The following is a 22,814-nucleotide window of genomic DNA, read 5'->3' on the forward strand; positions in this document are numbered from 1 at the left end:
TCGAATGAAAAAAGGTTAATGAAAAATGATATGTTGTACAAGAAATATACGGAATTTATGTATGAATATTTAGAATTAAGTCATATGGAACTTGTAGATAATTGTGAGAGTCCAGATCCTCCTAAAATTTGTTATCTGCCGCATCATGCTGTGTTTAAGGACAATAAAATCAAGAGTTGTTTTTGATGCTAGCGCTAAGACCAGTACATATCATTAAATGATACATAGGTATATCATTAAATGATACATTGTTAGTAGGTCCAAAGTTACAAGGAGATATAATTCCATTACTCATTAGATTTCGGGGTCACCAAGTAGCATTAAGTGCAGATATTGTAAAAATGTATACACAAATTCGTGTTGACGATAATGACGTTGACTTAATGCTACTTAACGTATTGTCTGGCGTAGTTCTACCAATGAAAAAATACAAGAGTATAGATTGTTGACTGTAACATATGGTACAGCATGTGCGCCATATCTAACTACAACATGTTTACAGCAATTGGCGAAAGATGAAGGTCATAAATATCCGTTTGCTTCAAATTTAGTATTACGAGATTTATTTGTAGATGATGTTCTGTCTGGAGCTGACAATGTTGCACAAGCCATAGAGTTAAAAGAGCAATTAATTAAATTGTTAAAAGAGGGTGGCTTTGAGTTAAGCAAATGGGCTTCTAACAGTAAGGATGTACTTGAATCAATGTCAAGACAAAGCGATGAAAGAAAAGTTTCTTTGACATTTGAAAGTGATGCAGTAAAGGTGCTGGGAATTCAGTGGTGTCCCAGTTCTGATTGTTTTTCATTTTGTGTAGTTAAGCCTAAGTGTAAGGATATATTAACAAAACCGATGTTACTGTCAATTATAGCTCAATTGGGATGGTTGTCTCCCATTACCGTAAGGGCTAAAATTCTTTTGCAAGAATTATGGATATTAAACCTAGATTGGGATGATGAATTACCAACAAAATGTAAGATTAATGTGGGAGCAATATTGTTCTGAATCAATTAAAATCAAACGTTGCTTGATGCAGCCAAATGCAGTGAAATTGCAATTGATCGGATATTCGAACGCAAGTGAAAAAGTTTACGCGGCAGTAGTGTATTTGCGTTCTGTGTATTCAGATGGTCATGTAGAATGCAATCTTGTAGTAAGAAAGACAAAGGTAGCGCCATGCAAGAAAATTACTTTACCTAGATTAGAACTTTGTGGTGCATTATTGTTAACTAGATTGATTAATGTAGTAAAGGAGTCATGTTTGTTCCCGGTGGATGATGTATTGGCTTTTACAGACTCCACAATAGCCGTCATGGCTGTCATCTCCACCTAGCAGGTGGCAGACTTTCGTAGCCAATCGAGTAGCAGAAATTCAGAAATCTCTTCCTATAAATAAGTGGTCTCACATCAACTGTCAATTAAATAGTGCAGATATTGCTTCCCGAGGGTTTGCAGTGAAACATTTAATAAATAAAGAATGTTGGTGGAATGGGCTCAAATTTCTGAAACAAACAGTGTTGCCAATCTGCAAAACACAAGTGTTTCATCCTGATGCTGTCTGTGAACAGAAAAGGTAAGTAGTAGTTATGCATTCTGTAATATGTACGGAAATCATAGAAAGATTTTCATCATTTTCTAGATTGCTAAGAGCAGTCGCTTGGTGTCTAAGGTTTATTCACAATTGTAAATAGGCAAGTAAGTTGAAGGGAACTTTGAGCAGTTGTGAATTACGTCAGGCCTTGATTGCCTTAGTAAAAGTAGTGCAAGCCTCAAGCTTTCAAACAGAAATTAGAAATTTAGAGAACAAAAAAGAACTCAGCAATAAAAGTAGATTATTGATTTTGAATCCTTTCTTAGATGAACACGGAGTTCTACGTGTAGGAGGTAGACTACGTAATGCTCAAATTTCAGAAGATCAAAAATTTCTAATGGTGCTTCCCAGTAAGCATCATTTTATTGAGTTGTTAGTACAGAATTTACAAACATTGCATGGAGGTGCAGAGCTGATATTAGCCAATTTACGTCAAAAGATTTTGGATTTTTCGAGGCAGAGATGTAAGACTTATAATAAAAGGTTGTGTAAAATGTCGTAGATTTGAAAGGAACAAGACTACACAGTTTTTGGGTAATTTGCCGTTGGCTAGAGTAACTCCTGGTAAGGTTTTTACTTATTGTGGAATTGATTATGCTGGATCCATGTTTGTTAAATCTAGTAAGCTTAGAGGCCAGCGAGCTTACAAATGTTACATTTACTCTTTATCTGTTTGACTACGAAAGCCATACATCTTGAGCTTGTAAATGATGCTAGTACTGAAACATTTCTTGCTGTTTTACGAAGATATGTACCGCGTGGAGGAAACCATTACATGTATATACTGACTGCGGTAGCAATTTTGGCGGAGCCAATGTAGAGTTAGAAAGATTATTGAAATTTATGATAAATGTACAACATAAGGAAAAGTTATCAGAATTTGTTAGTAGTCAAGGTATTGAATGGCATTTCAATCCTCCTACAGCTAGTCATTTTGGTGGACTGTGGGAAGCAAGTGTGAAATCAGTAAAATATCACTTAGAAAGTATTGTTGGTAGCGTAAAGTTAACATTCGAGGAGTTATATACAGTGTTAACTCAAATTGAGGCATGTTTGAACTCTAGGTCTTTGACTCCATTGTCTAGTTATCCTATTGATTTACACGTATTGACACTAGGTCATTTTTTGGTTGGGCAGGCAATATAAGCTGTACCCAGTGAAGATTGTACAGTAGATAGGATAAGTCTGATATCTAGGTGGAAACTTGTTCAAAGTTTAGTTCAAACATTCTGGAAACAGTGGCGATTGGAATATTTGTCAAGCAGAGACCTAAATGGTTGTTACAAAAAGAAAATTTAAAGGTTGGTAGCATGGTTTTGCTGAAGGACGATCATTTGCCACCGCAGCAATGGAAACTAGGTAGGATCACGAAGGTTCATATGGTTACAGATGGATTGGTACGTGTGGTAACTGTACGCACTGCACAAGGAGAATGTAAGAGACCTATTGTAAAAGTCTCGATCTTGCCTTTTGAACAGTTGAATGAATCGTAAATTGTAATTATAATATGTAAGTATATGTTGAAGTGACGACTTCAAGGCCGGGAGCATGTTGGGTTTTATCTATTTTAGTAACTTTTTATTTAAGTTTGTTATTTTAGTACATAAGACATGGTAACACTGAAAAAGAGAGAAGTGTGTGTGTGTTCGATGGCGGTCTGCAAGGCCATGAGAGCGGACTTGTAGTGGCACTGAATTGTTTTGTGTAAAATTGAAGCAAATGTGTAACATCATTTCAAATTACAGTCCACATTTTTATATAATGACTTCTGTCATTTAGAACCTAAAACCAGAGCGAAACAGGGAAAACTACCTACTACAGGGTGTCTACTAAAATATCAAAATGAAATTTAATGACTTTTTCGTGACCTTTTCTTTCCCAAACCATAAAATTTAGTTAACATTCTCAAGAGCGAATTTAGGTGAGAATTGGGCCTAATTTTCATGCATGCTTTGCTTGCGATTTGGTAGCGTCTAAAGCCGACCATAGACAATTTTGGCGGTGAATCTTGACGTTTTATAGAACAAAATTTTCCAGTCTATACTTATATTTGTACAGATGAAAAAATGGTGACCCAAAAGCTAAATTTCGTGGACTTTTTCATGACTTTCATGACTGATAGACACCATGTACTAACGTAGGTTCTCCTTTCGTCTTCCAAACAGCTACCCAATGTAGCAGAGCTGTAAAGAAACTTCGGTATTCGTCCTCTGGTATAGCCACAAGCTCCATACACTGCAGCCTTCAATGCCGAGAGAGAGGTGAAGGAGGATATTTCGAGACTGAATGTGGCGTTCCATAGTGGCACACACGTGCTCAATGAGGCTGATATCCTATAGGGTCTGGGAGTTTCCAATATGTTCCTGGAACCATTCCTGCGCAACACATGCACAAATGGCTAGGAGCATTATCATCTTGGCAGATAAAATTGCCACCGTGAAGAAGTGTAGAATAGTGGGATGTACCCTGTATGCCAGAAGATCGTGACACCAGACGCCAATCATCGTTCGCCTACAACTACAACGGAAGGACCTAGTTCTTACCATCATATCCCACACCATACACCAGACGAAATTGGTCTGCATTGTAGACAACAGACACTAGAGTTTCCTTCAAATACGCATATGCCTATTCTACGGAGTGGATTAAAATATTGTAATATGAGACCCGACTTCTATCATTCAATCAGCATGTTCGTTACAGGAGTCATTTGGGATTACTAAATCCAGGCGAGGAACGGGCGAAGCCGAAAGCTTCAACTGGAGTATTCCACACGTGCAAGTGTGTGACACACGGTCATAGAGGATATATTTTCGAGTTTACCACAATTGTATTGGCTAGTCAGCTGCTCCACTGTGCTTCGTCTGTAAGCTTGTAATAAAACTAACTAACTCTATGGCCTATGGAACCCGCAGTTTCAATAGCGAGTTCACAAAAGCTCTCCACTGACTTCTATCCTTGGCCAATTGGATCCAATTTCTACTTTGTATCCCTATCTCTGCAAGATCCATCTTAATATTGTCCTCCCATCTGCGCCTAGGTCTTCCTAATGGTCGTTTTCCGATTGGTCTTCCAGTCAAGACTTTGAAAGCGTTTCTACTTTCTTCCATTCTAGCTACATGACCTGCCCACCTAAGCCTCCTAGACTTGACGACCCTAACAATGTTGGGTAAACCGTATAAATTATGTAGTTCCTCGTTATGAAGTTTCCGCCATTCCCCATTCCCGTTCCTCTTGGATCCTAATATTTGTTCTCAAATACTTTCAGTCTATGTTCTTCCCTCAGAGTAAGCGACCATGTTTCACAACTATACAGAACAACAGGCATGATTATCGTTTTATATATTTTAAGCTTCAATTTCCTCGACAGAATTCGCGACGACAAGAGATTTTGATCCGAATAATACCGCGAATTCCCTGCTTCTAGTCGACATTTAATTTCTTCGTGAATATGATTTTTGTCTGTTAATATTAATCCTAAATATTTGAAAGTATCCACTTTATCAAAAGTATTATTTAATATTTTAACGCATTCATAATTTGCCGTATTACGGTCCCGACGCACTTCCATGTGTTTAGTTTTCTCTGCACTTACTTCTAAACCCATCCCTGCAAGCGTTTAATAAGATCTCTGCATTTCTTTCTATTGTTCTCCTATCATCTCCTATTAAATTTACATCATCAGCATATGTCATAACCTGGTGAATACCGTCCAACTCTAAGCTCTAGTTGCTATCTTTGATTTTAGTTATAGCGTATTCCAGCACAAAGTTAAATAATAATGCTGACAACGCATCTCCTTGTTTCAGGCCATTTTCGACGTGAAAGCTCGTGGACAAAAATTTTCTACCCGGACTTTACTTTAGGATTCATTTAAACATATATTAATTAATCTAATTAGCTTTCTCGGTATTCCAAGTTCTGTAAGAACGTTGTATAATGTTTCTCTCCAAACCGAGTCGTACGCCTTTCTAAAATCAATAAATAGTTGATGTACCGGGGTATTGTATTCCCACTTTTTTTCGAGTATTTGGCGAATGGTAAATATTTGGTCGATAGTTGATCGATTTCGTCTAAATCCGCACTGATAATCTCCAATAATTCCATCTGCGTATGGGGTCAATCTTGCTACTAGAATATTTGAAAGGATTTTATAGGATGTTGACAGAAGAGAGATGCCTCGATAATTGTTAGTCAGTTTTGTCGCCTTTCTTGTGAATTGGAACAATGATTGATTGTTTCCACTCTTGTGGCAATTCTTCCTTGTTCCAGATAAGGAGAATGAGGTTGTGTATCTTGTTCCACAATTTTTCGCTAAAATTAACTCAGCCGGAATTTCATCTACACCTGGAGATTTGTGTTTCTTTAATTTCTTTATAGCGGTTTCTACTTCTATTCGGTTGGGTTCTGTAATATATGGTTCTGAGGTGTGTATCTCCTTTTCTCCACGCACATTAGTTTTTGGCTGCGTGTTCAGCAAATCGTCAAAGAAATCTTTCCATCTATTTAAGATGCTATCCGTATCAGTGAGAACTGTTCCATCAGCTTTCTTTAATATATAAGAACGAGGTTGATATAGCCTTTGTTAAATTCGCTGATCCCCTTATACATGTCCGAATATTTTTGTTTTTACTATTATCTTTAAGTTCCTTAATTTTAGCTTTCAAAAAATCGCGTTTCTTTGTTCTAAAAGTTTTGGGAGTTTCCCGCCTGATATCTGCGAAATTTTGTGTAGTTATTTCATTCGGATTTTGCAGCCAGCGTAATTTTGCCTGTTTTCTCTTCTCTGCTAGTTTAATGCATTCCTGGTCGAACCATGGTTTATTCCTATGTATTTGTAAGCTTGTAATAGTATCTGAAAACAACGCTCTACCAACAATTACTTCGCGCCGTCCTCTGTAATTTTACTGACAGCTTGCCACTTTCCCTCGTTACCATCAGTTTTCATACTTTTACAACAGCTGCTCTCAAAAACTCCACTAATGCAGCCATTGCAACGTTGCGCGATCGACGCACCATCCCTTCGGAACCCCAAGATTTGATCTTCGTTAAACACAGGTAAATCTTTGCATTTCCCATTACGCGTGAACTCTACTAGGATCATAGCTATGCACTACCAGAGTGTGCACTGCACTATCACGAACTCAAATGACAAGTTTGAATCCACTATTCGGAGGAATAAATATGGAAAGGCTCTTAGAGACATCTGGGTAAGCCACGAAGGGAGGATAATAGAAAGTAGGATAAACGAAGATAAAACAGCTAATCTGACTCAACTGAAATGGCACAGAAGAATATGATATATTACAAAGCTAATATGGATCTCAGGTATCGTCAGGTTATTTCAGTAAATATCATTTTTCGTGTTTCACTCGCAGATCATTATTTACATATATAAAGGTAACCAAGAGTACCGTACCGTCATCATTGGTTAGCATCCCATTAACCGATTCCAAAACAGCCGAAACAAGCACTGCATCAAAAAAAGGTCGTCCTGTGTGTTTGGTAGACTGCTCAGGACATTGTGCATCGGGAACTGCTACCAGTTGCTCAGAGCATCAATGCAACTGTGCACTGTCAGCAATTGAGTCGTGTTCAAGAAAAACTCGGAGCCAGCACTTCTGAATCGCAAAGGAGTCCTTCTGTTGCAGGACAACGCTAAGCCCCACGTGGCTAAGATGACCCGGGACACCATTCTACGCCTTGGATGGGAAACTATTGCATTCGCCATACTCACCGGACACTGCACCGTCCGATTATCTCCTGTTCCATTCTTTGGACAATCACCTTAGAGGACGCCAGTTCAAATCCCTAATAGAGGAACAAAATGCACTTGATACCTTGTTCGCTTCACGGCCCAACAAGTTCTACCACGATAAAATCCATGGCCTTCCAGAACGTTGGCATAAGGTCGTCGATCCTGATTGAGACTATTTTTGATCTTCCTGGTACGTCTTAGGTGACATATCGATGTTCGAAGGTTGTGGATGAAAAAGCGACAGAACTTCCTTGGTTACCTTTATGTATGCTAATGTAGGAAATATAAAGCTCAATTAGGTATTAGTTCTTCACGCTTACCTCATCTGCCATAAGACTCAACTCTGTCAAATCTTTAGCATCATAATCATAGAGCACCCTCGCTCGTTGTTTGCCACTCTCGTTAACTTCAGTGCTGTCTGGAGTCTGGGGAAGAAGGTTCTGGTAGGGAGCACCGCCTGATGTTGCCAGCGATAAGCTATGAGGTAAAAAATGGGGACAGCTACTATGGGCCACAAAATCTTGTCTGAATTTTACTATATGTACTTTTTATTTTAAATATATTTTCTCTAACAAGAATATTATGTACTTTCTTTTTGAAGTTAAATATTATTTATTGTCAGTATCTCTTATCTCATACTATTAATTACAAAAGAACTTTCTTTTAGTAACTATTAAAACCTAGTTACATGAGGTAAATTTGCATTTTTTAAATTGTATTATAATAAGAACAATTTACAGTATATATTTATGTAACATACAAATTATAAACCTATAGCCTTCTTATATTTTAACAAGAAATACTCAGATCTTTTTCTAACAAACACTGTGAACCTGGACGAATGTTTCTATTATTTTCTAATACACATGTAATATATTTGTATTTATTTACTTCTGCTAAACTCAATGCTCTAAGAGCATACAGCTACTAAGTAACAGAATAATAACCTCGAAATTGGAAGACAGTAGGTGTTAAAGAGGGGGGAAAACTATGTTAACATTTACATATCTAAAGCAAAGATAATATTCGAAACTACGGAGTATTATCATGAAAGTTTTGGGAAGAAAATAATTAAGAAATGGAAAACTGGGATTCTACAGGAGTAGTTGCAGGACCAGAAAGATCTATGTCTTCACTGTTGACACGTAACACTGGGCCAGGTTTAATTTCACTGAAAAGTAACACAAGCAAATGTGTGAATTTGCAAGACAATTTTCATACAAAGAAACAAGTTACTGCAAACCTAAAAAGTTTTACTATGCATGCAGACAAATTAGTACTACCATTTGTTTTAAAAGATTATACCAATATGGTGACACAAGCAAGCAAGATCTCAATAGTAAAAACTTTCCAATAGTTAACAAAATAAAGGCATTCCACAACTAAAGTTTTTTTCTTTAAAAAAAAAAGGTAAATACATTGCTTCGCAGAAAGTTATAATGAACAGTGCAGACGAAAGTACGGAGCATGAAATAGGAATATATATATATTTATTGATGAACTAGCTGGAATTTTAAGTACGAAATACGTAAAATCTTATCTGGTCAATGAACGTACAAAACAAAAATCCAGATCTGTACATATAACTATTAAATCTTTGTCCGTAATCTTCCGAATTGTTTAAGTCTTACCGCTGAGACCACCAATACCGTTGTAAGGAAAAATCATATATTTGTTAAGTGAATAAAGAAAATGCTGTTTTTTTTCTTAACTTATTCTTACAGCCATGACGATGGTATCAATGATTGATAAGTTTGATAATTGGCAAGATAAAATCAGACAAATCTCAAGAAGCATACCGACAAGTATTGATTTAAAAGTCGTATACATTGGCAACTAACAGCGTCAACCTATAAAACTATATGAAAATGTATTAGATGTGGTACAATTCTCCAAAGGCTGCTTTCTTGTTGACCTACTGCATTAGCTCACCGTAGACATTATTCTCTACTATCAAACCACTTATTATCTATTACGTTGGTGCGAACGGAATGTCCAACTTGACGTCTAGTGACAAGCTCACCACAGCAACATAAAACACAGATATGGACTAAAATCATGTCTCCAAGGTACAAACTAAATACAGTCTAGTAAGCAGGCTGGGTACCCAGACAATCAGAACGCAGTGCATTGTTGAAAAGAGTGGTATGAAAGTGCGCCATTGGGAACTCACAGCTGCGTCGTCACCGGATACCCCTAACTAGTACGTTAATCCGGTTTCAGCAGTCCATCAGTATCGTGTGGGGCCACCTTCGCCGCAATCCTTTGAGGAAGACTTTCCACCAACTTGCGATAGGTTTCGACGGGAATCTTGCTCCATTCCTCTTGCAAAGCGACGAACAACTCGCTAGTTCTTTTTTTTTTTTTTTTTTTTCGCCATGGCCTGGTTCTCAAGCGACACTCCAACACGTCCCAAAGATGCTCAATAGAGTTGATATCAGGACTTTGGGCTGACCAATCAAGATTTTGCACACCCATATCCTCGAACCACGTGTTTATAACACCTGCAGTATGGCATGGAGCATTGTCCTGCTGAAACAGATATGGACCGAATTGTGCCCATAGTGTCGGTAGCACATAATTGTCCAGGACCGTTTGGTATGCATCGGCATTCATGTTTCCCGGTACTAAAACAAAAGGACCAAGACCATACCACGAGAAGCACGACCACACCATGATGCCACCTCCGCCGAATTTCACTGTGGGTACGAAACACTCTTGTAAACATCTTTCTCGGGCATACGCCACACCCACACACGACCATCGGACCGCCACATCTGGTAGCGCGATTCATCAATCCATAGGACGGATTTCCATTACTCAAGTGTTCAATGGCGGCATTCCCTGCACCACTGTAAACGACGGGTCGCATTGCGAGCTGTTATAAGTGGCTTGTGAACTGCAGCACGACCATGGAAACCAAGTGCGATGATCTCCTGTATGATCACTTGCAACACTACCGGAAGCCGATCGAAACTCCTGTGCCAACATCTGCAGCGACGCCTTCCGATTTTACTTCACCACACGTTTCAAGCTTCGACGGTCACGATCTGTTAAAAGTGTCGGTTTAGTTGGTCTGGGTTGGCATGTCATGATCCCCTCCCGCTTCCACTTCACGATAACATCGCTCACTGTCGATCGGGTATCTGAAATTTGTTGGAAACCTCACGGGTTGAATGCCTAAACCTGTGGGCTGCAATTATAATCCCTTTCCGCTTCTCCAAGTTCGCGTCGTCTGTCCATATTGGTTGCTGTAGCTAATGTGAGTATATTCTCCAGCGGCAACACCTTTTATAGCTAGCTTCACGTGCACAGACGATCCCAAGCACTTTTGGCGGGGTGTCCGGTGACGAATGGCCAGATAGTGTATGTTTTTATTTTCCACGTAAAATGATCTCTTCCGTTTTGTTAATAATAAAAGAATTTACAGTCCTGGACATTTTTTTACTCGATTTTGTTAGTGATATATGAATATATATTTCAATTAGAGGAACTGATTTCTCACATACTGTTAATTACGCAACTCAGTGAAGTAACTTAGTACTCGTACTCAAAGAGAGAAAATAGAAAAGGTCCTGTTTTTACGCCCTATCTCGCCGTCATCCAAATCTTATGATTAAGAATGATTTGGTTTTAGATCCTTAGCTTTCGTGTTCAATCGTCTCGAAGATATCGCAGTTTTGATCGATCAATTGTGATATACTGATGTCAAGAACGAAAGTTACTGTGAGCTAATAAAAGCAGAACTCCCACTGCTTGCGAATTTCGCTGTCATGCAAATATTTCTAAATATATACAAAAAGGATGGGCGATGCAGTCTTCATTAAAATACGGTTAAAAGGCAACGAAGATTTGTGTAACATACTTGGTTGTTAGATTTGAGTGTAGCACCATCTCTCCCAGTTCCGAAGCTATACGAGACTTTTTTTTTTTTTTTAAAGGGCTTAACGTGAAATCTAACCCACATGATCTCCCACTGGGAATTGTAACGTATTTATTTGGTTTATGATTGCAATTGTTTTTAATGAAAATGACCCAGTTTCCAACCAAAATATTAGTATCTGAAATCTCAATATCACATATCTACCGTCTTCCCCTCCCCCTCACTAAAAATCATAAAATCTGACACTATCTTTACGATCTGAAGTTGGAACATTATGCACAGTAAGCTACAAAAAAATTAAAAGTGCATTTTGACTAGGAATGGGGTATGTACGCACCATTCGCCGTTGGTTTGTCCAATTTCGTTTCTGTGACGCCGTATTGCAAAATAAGCCCGTGTTCAGGAACCTTCAGTAAAGTGTTCATGCAATTTGCAGACGATTTGAGCATACACCATTTGACCGACAATCAATCGGTCGAGTGAAAACTAGTGGCTGCCCAATGAGTTGATATCGGTTAACAAAAATTGTCGTCTGAAGGTGTGCAGGTCTCTCTTAGTGTAAGCAATAAGATTTCTGCATCGGATTGTTACATCTGATTAAATATGAAGCCCTCCTACGACAATCGTAAATAGTAATGACGGTGAGTATAGTGATCAACATCCAGAACAGTGTTCTAAACCACATCTTTCACCACAGGTGTTGCTGCTGTGATGGTAGGTATGGTTCATCATGTCCTGTTTCACCGAGGCAAAACCGTCACTGAAGTTCGTTATAGTCTGAACTTCATGAAATGGAGGCCAAACTTGTACGCAAGCATCCATCAATGGCAAACAGACATGGTGTTCTAGGTTGCATAACAAATCATGATCACATGTCGCTCTAAGGACGCTGCATCCACTCTGAGTTACAGTACGAAATCCTTCCTTATCTACCGTATTCTGCTGACGTCTCTCTTAGACTAACAAGTTTTCCGCCTTTCGATCACTTCTTGAGAAGAAAGATTTTCCTAGAACATTGGGCGGAGCAACGTGTGGTTAAGGATTTCAGACTTCTTTCGCAACGGAATCCAATCGTTCGCTGAGCGATGGCAAAAGCGTGTGGTTACAGACGGAGACTGTTTTGATTAACCATATACTGTAGTTTTCGTTTTTCAGGCTATGGGAAATGGCGCAGCTGGAGTGGACATTTCATTCGCACCAACGTAACATTTTCAAATACCTGTGCTATTTAACTATTTTAATGGAGTATGATAATTTAAGTTACGGTTCTTCTAAACAACAGAAATGATAAATTTCAAGTTATTTCTAAAGCCATAGTAGTTTTAATATTTAATTTACAAAAATACTTCAAATATATTAAATAAACTCATTGTGTAATAGCAGACATAGATACAATATTTTAATGTAACTTCTTTACAAAACGAAAATACTTTGATAAATAGCCAACGTTACAGGATTTTAAATTTAATTCTATTATTATTAGAATTTGACTGTCAAGGGTAGACGTTCAGAAGACAAATTTTTGAAGTGCTATAACAGAACTGTGGTACCTCGCACATGACAGTGAACTGCTGCAAATAATACCAGAAACTTTTATTTTCTAGTACATGCAGTACAGGGGTGAAAATGGGATGCTATTGAGATACACCATTCATATTGACACTTAACTACAAACCACTTGTTAATTTGCTTCCTCATAAATACACAAGATAAACATGTAACAACTTTACATGCGTGTTGTCTGGCCATTTTTATTTTTTTATTTCTTGAGAGAGAGAGTGTGTGTGTGTCTCATACTCCCCTTTGAAGTGTAGCCATGTCTTCATTTTTATATAGATACGCAACATAAATAATAAATTATTTTTCTTTTAATTCTCATAGAATACAGAATTTTTATTCAATTTCTATTCATTATTAAAATACTTAGAACACTGTAATTTTATGAATAATCTCTGAATTAAATAAAAAATATACTTTAACCTGACATAAATAAATACACTCGCAGGGTAACGCGATTGCTGATCACCGAACGAATGATAATGGTCGGTGCGTATGACGTAGGTAGTGATGTGAACATGCAGTACATGTAGCATCATGGAGCGCAACGTGGATGTGAGGAACCGACGAAGCTTACCCTAGGTCGCATAATTTGGAATTGGGAGTGTAACAGAAGTCACTCTACCATCGGTATTGTGTTAAGTGTATTGTTAGTAACTAGTAACAGAAATTATGGTTAAGTTCAAACAGAATGGAAAGACATGCGAGAACCGAAATCAGGTAAAACAAGACCAGCATCATGTCTGAAACGTGCTGTCGTCCGTAATGCAAATTTGCTAATACCTTGCAGCCTAGGTTGATGGATCAACATGAACTGTCCAACGATACTTGGACCGTACACGAATGTACCGCAACCTGTCGCGAAAAAGCCGCCTCTGGTTACAAAATCACAAATAACATTGAGATACTACTGGTCACCGCCATAAGCAAGCCACATGTTTGGAACCACATTACATTATTCGATGAAAGCCAATTTTACCAATTTCCAGACAGCTGTCCACAATGAGTGTGGAAATGGGGTGGAAGCAAACGACAGATGATCATTAATCACGATGTATATGTGTTTTGTTCTTTTTCTTCTCGAAGTGATGGGATATTTATAAATTTGTTTTCTAGCGAAATATACAGAAGCGGTCCTGAATTCCTGAAAATCATTAGTCTGAGTTATTACGAAGTACTAGACGTAAATCGAAGATAAAATTGGAACGAGCACTATTTTCTACGATTTGCCCTTAGGACTACGAAACAATAATGCCATACACTGTTGAAAAAGTCAACATATTTTTAAACTGAAGGATTTTATTATAGTTGATCGATTCTGATACGATTATTTTCTTATTTATTTAAAGCGAAGATAACGTCGAAACGTTTCCTTAAAGTTACAATAACTACAGTTTACAAGATAACCAAAGAAGTTCTTGCCGTCTAGAGCAGTGATAAACAAAAATACAGTTGACGGTGCGTACCTTTAGGTTTCGAAGTAATCTCCATTAACATCCAAAATCCTGAAGCTGCACAATACTCTGGTAATAAAACTCGGCGGTAGTGGATGCAAAAAAGTCCGTGAATGCGTTCCGCCTACTCCCTCATCCCCTCCCTGACACCTCCTCATCTGCGAAAGATTTCCAACGGAGGTTGTTGTCGAGAGAATAACAACCGCAACAAGTGCTAATATGTTGGCGCAAGGTCCGGTGAATATGGTGCATGGAAGTCTACCAGTCAAGTTGCTGAATAGTCTCCCGGGTCTTCTTTGTCACATGTGGCTTGGCACTGACGTGCAGGAACAGCACACCCCTCAAGATTCACCAATGCCGGCTCCTGCCGCAATGCACTATGCACCCTTTTAACTACTGAGAGTAGATGTTAGCAGTGATTGTCTAATCGGGTGGAAGAAGCTCGTAATGCACCACTTACCGATAATTCACCATACAGATACGAAAGCATGCTCTTATGTGGGTGCAGATAGTCTTGAAGTGAGGAACAGGGTCAAGTGGTAACAACCAATGTCTGATACGCTTGGGAGTATCATAGAGCACCTACTTTTCATCAACAGTGAGCAAGAATCAAAGATAGATGTGTTTAGGTGCCAAGTAAACAAACAGGTTGTCACTGGCTGTCGACAATGTGTGGGGTACCCACTTGCTTAACTTGTACAAATAACTTCCGTATCACATGCAGGTCCGTATCCTAATCTGACTGTTTCAGCGAAAACATGGAACCTTTCTGCAAGTTCATCACACGTTAGACCATTGTCGTCCTCGATGGCTGCTTTCAGAGCCTCGTCATCCAACCCATGTGGTGGTCCACTGCGAGGTTCATCCGAAAAGCTTACATCTCCCGAACGGAAAGCCTGTCGGTGTGTTCGTTCACGGCACTCTTCCCAAATGCCTGGCATACGCGGCGACTTGAAGCGACAGTTGACAAACCCATTTTAAAGTCATACAACAACATTCGATACTTCCATTTCTCTTCGATACTGGACGAGTTATGACTGCCGTATGTGGGAAATATGTCTGTATTCCTGACGGTCGTTGGTCAGACTACCTCCTGATCGCTTGGCAGATACATGCATCATTTCAATCTCTCTCTGTGAATGCATAATTAATGGGACGTCAAAAACGGCAAGTACTTTTTTGGTTACCTTTTATAAGCGGGTTCAAGAGATTTTTCCACCAGGTCTTGACACAGCAAGGACCATACACAAATATTTCAAGCGGTGTAAATTACTTTTCGGTAGATAGTGGATATACATGTATATTATTCTTTTATTGATAACTTCCTTAAAATGCATTTAATTTTTGTTTTAATATTTCTTTGTGGCAATATGAGACATGGGCCTGGTGCTTTAAAGCATTCGAAGAACTGGAGAAAACTAGGATCTCCTATGTCAATAAAAGAGTGTTAACCATTTTAGTCACGAAGAAGAGTCGTAAACTGACTTCACCTGAATTCAGTAAAGAGAGGGTGATACAAATTTGCATTCTGTACATCGAGATGGGAGAAAAACTTACCTACATAAGTAGTGACACATACCTTGAAAGTTCCCTCTGTAGATCCTGCATTATATGATGACACTGAGCATAGTATCGCACTTGGTTTTCCACATATTCATGTAAGCATCTCAAATGACTAGCATGGGAGCTGCTTATACCCTCTAATAATAATTTGGTAATTTCTGCTTGTCGATCGAATTCTGACTGGGCAACTCTCAGATCTCTTTCAGCCTAAAACGAAAATTACTATTGTTAAAAGATGCCAGTTAGCCATAACACTGAAAACTTTTTGAAAAGAAAAATCATAAAATTAATAATGAAGGTTAGGATTTTGATCACAAAGATCTGGCTCGGAAAAATTGTGTATATGTTAAGTGCATCAAGCATTGTCATTTTTATGTACAGGAACATTTTCATTATTTTTCACGTGTGAGTGATAAAACGTAATTTACTTTATCATTCCTTATACTGTAAGCCGCTTGAAGAACAATCTTATTTTAAAAAAATAAAAAATGAATACCTTCTGAGTTTATTAATTTAATTTAATACTGAATATAAAAATATCGTAATTTTAATCGAGGCAGTTCAATTTCAGACTTTGGGCTTAGAAGCTTGTTTCCAATACAAGTTACATGTTAAAGAAAGAAAAAAAAAACATACTCATTTTTCTATCTGACAAACTGACGATCAAAATCCGAACCTTTTCAATAATTTTGAACAGCACATGATATTAATTGATTAACTAGATATTACTACTAATTTCTTTCCACTACAATACTTTCAACTAGTAGCTCGCGATAGACTCTGAAAAGGCTTGCCACTACAAACTGAAACATTAGCACGCTTGTGTTTGAGTGATTACTTTCACTGAAAAGTCTGTGCGACCTGAAATAGTTTTCCATGCACTATAACATGCACTAAGACAAGAATACGACTGAACATCCACAAAATCATACCTGTTCAAGCAAAAGTTCAGGATTCACTCCCTCCTTCTGTTAAAGATAGCCATAAAATAAAGAAAACCTTTAAAATATCCCCTAGTCTTATTTCAAGTCCTAATTTCTCATTATATTTCAACATTAAGGAAGGTTAATTATAATTAATTAATATACATGGTGAACTCTTCAGATAAAACAACACAATCATTACAAATCTGTACATTACTTCTTCTAATTGTGGAAATACAAGTACACCTTATATCTTACAAATAGTTAAAAGTTAAAACGGTGCAAGGATATGTTAATAATTTTCAACATAACAAATGCAACAGGTCTGATACTCGTAATATTAGGTACATTCTAGGTAAAGCAACATGCTTAATGACTCAGTGAAGAAAAGACGACCCCAATCAGATCAGACATTATCTTTTTACAGGAACTGAGAAAAGTTTCTCTGAATTCGATCTCCCCATTAATGAATTCTTATACACTTTGTAAAGGTGATAATAAACTATATTTCATATACGATCAATGTCAGTTGAATACTCGATTTTAAAAGCTCCTTCTCTTAAAACGGACGTAATATGTAACCAAAGCAAGGAATAACACTATCCTTAATAATGAAAATGATTCTGAATTTTTACTCATCGAGTTATGTCATGACTTTGGCTTTACATGATGTTCTCTTCCTTGTGCAACATTATAAAACAAGTTTACAATCTCCCTGAATCTGACAAATAATTCAGTCACGTACACATATCTTTACATGGTGCCTCACCCCTACTGGAGGGGACCTTGATTCGATCCCAAGCAATATGAGATTGTGGTGAAAAGCATCGTGTCCGTGGGTTTTCTCGGAATTGTCTCATTTCCTCACATTCTCATTCCACCAATGACTTCAAAATCATTCCTTTCCCTAATCGTATGTCTTCTTTAGCCTAAAACAGATAAGCACGGGACTTAAGCAAAAATTTTATTTCACCTCACTGTTTTATTATTATTATTTTAAGAAAGATACTGCAGTAATAAATGATTTTCTAGTACTTCACTAATTTTCAAAGCTTCTTCTATACTGATCCCATCTGTGTTCCCACAAATCTGAGAAGTTAGGATGCGTGGTTCTGAGTTCGATTCCTGGTAGAAACAAAAATAATCAGTGTCGACCCATCATCGTAAAAGCTACTTGAAATAAACGCTTGTGAACTCAGGTCTATAAAGGCAGAATGACGAAGATGGATATGACTACGTATCACACAACTAAAATACTCTGTGGTAAGACTTAGTGAACTGTAACGCCCGTTATGCCCAATGGAAAAGTTTCAATGGCAATATGTTGAAAATGTCTAGTAAGAAGAATAAATGGTGGAAGTTTATTCAAACTATCAGCAGTTTCTTCCTTTGCAATTTTAATAATCAAATATCGTAGGACATTCCACAATTTTTTTCTCGTTCACTTTGTCTATATTAGAATTTGTATATTTGATTTTCACGGGGCTTTTTGATGCTGTGCCATAGTATGAAAATAACCATAATCTCCTCCACTTTCCCGTCATCGTGGTGGAGGACCAACGGACTACCTACAACAATCCGTCACGAAGTTGAGCGATGATCCCAGGTCCAATGTGCGAGGAGCCAGCATCCGAAGAACTAGGCGATGGGGTCGCCACATTTCCAACGCTGCAGATAAGCCATAAGAGAGACTTGTGCAGTTGGACAACGACACCCTGCGAGCATAGATTGGGGCAAATCGAGAACAAACTGTTGAAGAACTAGCCAACGATGCCACTCATTTGACCATTCATCATCATTTGCAAGACCTTGGGTACCCGTCGAAACTCGGGTAACAGGTATTCCAACGCTTGAAAGAAAACAAGCAGCGAGTGGATAATTGCAGTTCCTTGCTTACCCATGAGCCATATCTGGACAGAATGGTGACAGAGAATGAAAAATTGGCACTCTACAATAACATTACACGCAAACGTCAGTGGGTACTTAAAGGACGAGGGAGCGCAGGAATTGTGCCAAAACAGGACCTCCAACCTGCAAAATGTTATTGTTGAGTGTTCGGTGGGATACCCATGGAATAATCCATTTTGAGTTCTTGTCACGTAACCAGACAATCAATGTAGATGTTACTCAGCAGCTTAAACGCCTACGGACCGCATTGTTGGACAAATATCCTGGTCTGCTTCATCAAAAGGGTATGCTCATTCTCAGTGATAATGTGCGCCACGGCAAGATGGAGCTGTGCTACGATCGAGGAACGTGGCTGGGAGAACCCCCATTCCCTGGTAGAGTAATATGGAGTCTGATGGAAACTATTTTCCTGACTAACAGTAGTGTTCCAGGTAAGATATCATTCTTTTCCTCACGCTACGACATTGCTTATGGGATGGCCCTGTATTTGCGGCATTCGGATAAGATTTTTCAGATTGTTACGCAACACTGTAGAACACAGTAATTAAGGTTAGGTAATCGACATACGTAGTAAGTTGCATTGCCAAGAGACATTAATCCTACCTTCCTACCATCCCCAAAATGGAGCAATTTACTTTTATTTAACCAGCAAGAGGCACTTACTTCATTGATTATTTGACAGAAAAAACAACGTATTGTATTCTTTTTATATTTATTTATTTATTTATTATTATTATTGTACCTATTACTTTCATTTATTAAATTATATTAACACTTGTGATTAAGCAATAAAGAAAACTTTAGAAAAGGTTTTATAATTTGTCTCTTATACGCAGTAAAAGATTGTCATCTCAATAGTATTATCCTAAATAAAATGAACATTTTGGTCAGAGACTTTACTTCCTTTTATTATTATTATTCTTTTATTTACATGATCAATTAAAAGTACCATGGAGAAGAATACTGAGCTGATTAATAACAAACCACAAAAGAAATCTCTCAGAATAAAAAATTAAGATTTTTTTTAAAGTTCAATATTAATTGATTGTGTTTTGGTCCGTACATAACACGAATGTTATGAAGGACAGAACCTATTACACTAGTTAACAAAGGTTTTGTTACATAAAAGGAAATACCTGTTCTTAAAGGAACTTTTTGCGCTGAATTCGAATATGCACTCGGTTTTTCTCCATCACGTACGATTTTCCCGTAACAGAGGGATTTTCGGGAAAATCCCTCAAAAATTTCCCTTTTCGTTTATTTTACACCCCAAGATCTTGTCCCCTTGCATGTACTAACATAGAAATTATACCTAAGTATACTTTGATTCATATTTAACAAACCCTCCAAGTTTCGTAATAATCGCTTTATTCTTTCTAGAGAAATAAATATGTTTGTATGTATACTGTGTGTACTGTTTATTGCACCTTATAGTAATGCTTTCAGATCTCTTAAGTTGAGGTAAAACGTTTTGGTTTATTACCACAAACACATATATAAAATATAATACAATATAATTTACAAGTGTGACAATTTACAATAAACAATAATTTACAATAAACAATAATACAAATGTACCAAAAGGTCATGAAAAGACAATCAAAACTATCACAATATATGAAACTTCCATTGGGTTACAAAAACGTACACTACTTCCTTCTTTTGTAAGAAATGTTGCATTCTCTAACAAGACCCCAACAATAGTCCCCCATCATTGAAGGATCCCATCGTCCCTGGTACCTTTTCTCCATTGCCATTATATCTTGGTGGAATCTTTCCCCCTGTTCGTCGCTGAGAGCACCTAGGTTAGCAGGAAAGAAGCTGAGGTGGGAGTGCAAAAAGTGGATTTTTAAAGACATCCTACAACCCAACTCTTTGTATTTCTGTATCATGTCCTGTACGATTTCTGTGTAACTCTCAGCATTGTTATTGCCCAGAAAGTTGCGCACAACACACTTAAATGCTGTCCAGGCAGCTAGCTCAGCACTGTTTAACTTGCTGTCAAAGCTATCATCAAGCATTAATTTCCTAATTTGGGGACCAATAAACACTCCCGCTGAAATCTTAGCATCACTCAGGTTAGGGAACTTATCTCGCAAATACTTGAAACCTTCACCAGATGTGTCCATGGCTTTGACAAAGTTTTTCATAAGTCCTAACTTGATATGAAGTGGCGGTAGTAATATCTTATTAGGATCTACCAAAGGAGCATATTTGACGTTGCATTCTCCAGGTACGTAATTTACTCTAGGTTCCCATTCCTTCACTTCATAATGTTTGTCATCAGCTCGGCTATCCCATAAACATAAAAAACATTGGTACTTCGTGTAACCGCACTGCAGCCCTAATAAAATACCAACTACCTTGAGATCACAACATATTTGCCAACAATGGTCCTTGTAATTTATAAGATTTAGCAAAGTTGACATGGTGTCATAGGATTCCTTAATCTTCACTGAGTGCGCAAGTGGTATAGAAGGTTTTTTATTTCCATTATGTAAAAGGATAGCTTTAAGGCTGACCTTTGACGCGTCGATAAATAACCTCCATTCTTCTGGAACGTAAGGAATTCCTAGCTCCGCCATCAACCCATTTATATCCGTACATACGCACACATTATCTTGCATTGAGAAATAGCTTGAAAATTGAACATGCCTTTTCCTGTACACTGATATGTTCGTTTCTGCATCCAATAAGTTCCACTGCTGGAGCCTTGATCCCAGAAGTTCCGCCTCTTGTTTTGTCAGGTGCAAATCACGGACTAGGTCATTAAGTTCACATTGCCGGATGAAATGTGGCTCGCGAACACAGTCAGGGATGAACGTTGGATCCTTGGATGTACATGTTGATGTCGATGGTTCATCAAGGTCATGATCATCATCAGAGTCTTTTGGCCATATCACTTCCCAGTTGGTAGGGGGCTCAGGAAGTGGAAGTTCATCCCCGTGCGGAATAGGTCTAATTGCGGATTTAACGTTGGGATAACTTATTGTGTATTTGCTTTTTTTAGAATGTCCCTTAACTACTGTGAGACAAAAATAACAATCATCCAGATGGTTGGTGGGTTCTCTCCACACCATTGGTACAGCAAATTTCATGAACCTCCGTTTCCCTTTGGCCCATGCAAGTAAAGTGACGTAGCACGACGCACAAATTATGTTGGGTGCCCAAGTTTTGTCCTGATCTCCCACACGACATCCGAAATATATATAATATGCTAGTTTCACCGATGGCGTAATGGATCTACACTGTCCTTAAACTACAAACTGGCCACACACATAACAAAAACTATTTGGTGAGTTAACACACGAACGCCGTCCTCTTGACGCCATTGTACTGATCACAAACTAAACTTCTGGTCTTAGTTGGGTATAATGCCGTTAAGATCAAACATGAAAGCACTCTTAGCAGCAAAGACAACTTTGAAAGTGAAGTAGTGTTAAACCACACGTCAATATAAAAATGTACAAAACTCCCTCACCAGGTGTCAAGAACACAAGAAAGAAAGAAATGCGCGGGGGGAGGAGAGAAACGATACCGTAGTGGAAAATTCAGACTGCATTAGTTCATTGTTATCAACAATGAGTCTGTATTCCATTCTTTCTTTCTTTTGCATTCTGTTACATTTGATAACAAATATTGATAACCATTTCATGAACAAAACGAAAAAACTTGGAGAATTGTATATATATGTATTAAGATATACATATACTGTACGTTTAAAAAATATATACGTTGGAAGTACATTCTATTTTTATACACGTTTCTAATTTACAGAGAGCAATACAAGTGTGTTGTTGACTATTGTAAATATTCATTTTTATGTCTGTGTTTGTAGTAATAAAGCAAATCGTTTTTACCCCAACTCAGGAGATCTGAAAGCATTACTATCAGGTGCAATAAACAGTACACACAGTATACATACAAATATATTTATTTCTCTAGAAAGAACAAAGCGATTTTTACGAAACTTTTAGGGTTTATTAAATATAAATCAAGGTATACTTAGGTATAATTTCTATGATTCTATATGTAAGGGGACAGGAGCTAGGGGAATAAAATATCTGAAAAAGGGAAATTTTTGAGGGAATTTCCCGAAAATTCCTCTGTTACGGGAAAACTGTACGTGATGGAGAGAAACCGAGTGCATATTCGAATTCAGCGCAAAAAGTTCCTTTG

The 22,814-nt window shown here is 37.8% G+C and overlaps 1 protein-coding gene across 3 annotated transcripts in view; it reads right to left on the reverse strand.

The window, feature by feature from the left end:
• EndoB (SH3 domain containing GRB2 like, endophilin-B) overlaps positions 1–22,814 on the reverse strand; it is a 68,228-nt gene that overhangs the window by 15,761 nt on the left and 29,653 nt on the right. Inside the window, exons 6-8 of one of the 3 annotated variants that reach the window (XM_081743425.1) lie at positions 16,737–16,772; positions 15,821–16,011; positions 7,668–7,824 (exon numbers count right to left, since the gene is read on the reverse strand). In XM_081743425.1, the coding sequence (XP_081599551.1) occupies positions 7,668–7,824; positions 15,821–16,011; positions 16,737–16,772 (384 nt within the window). The other 2 variants (XM_081743427.1, XM_081743426.1) reach the window with 2 other exon arrangements.

This window comes from Thermobia domestica, chromosome 2 (genome assembly GCF_964235325.1).
Source record: "Thermobia domestica chromosome 2, izTheDome1.hap1.1, whole genome shotgun sequence".
NCBI lineage: Eukaryota > Metazoa > Arthropoda > Insecta > Zygentoma > Lepismatidae > Thermobia > Thermobia domestica.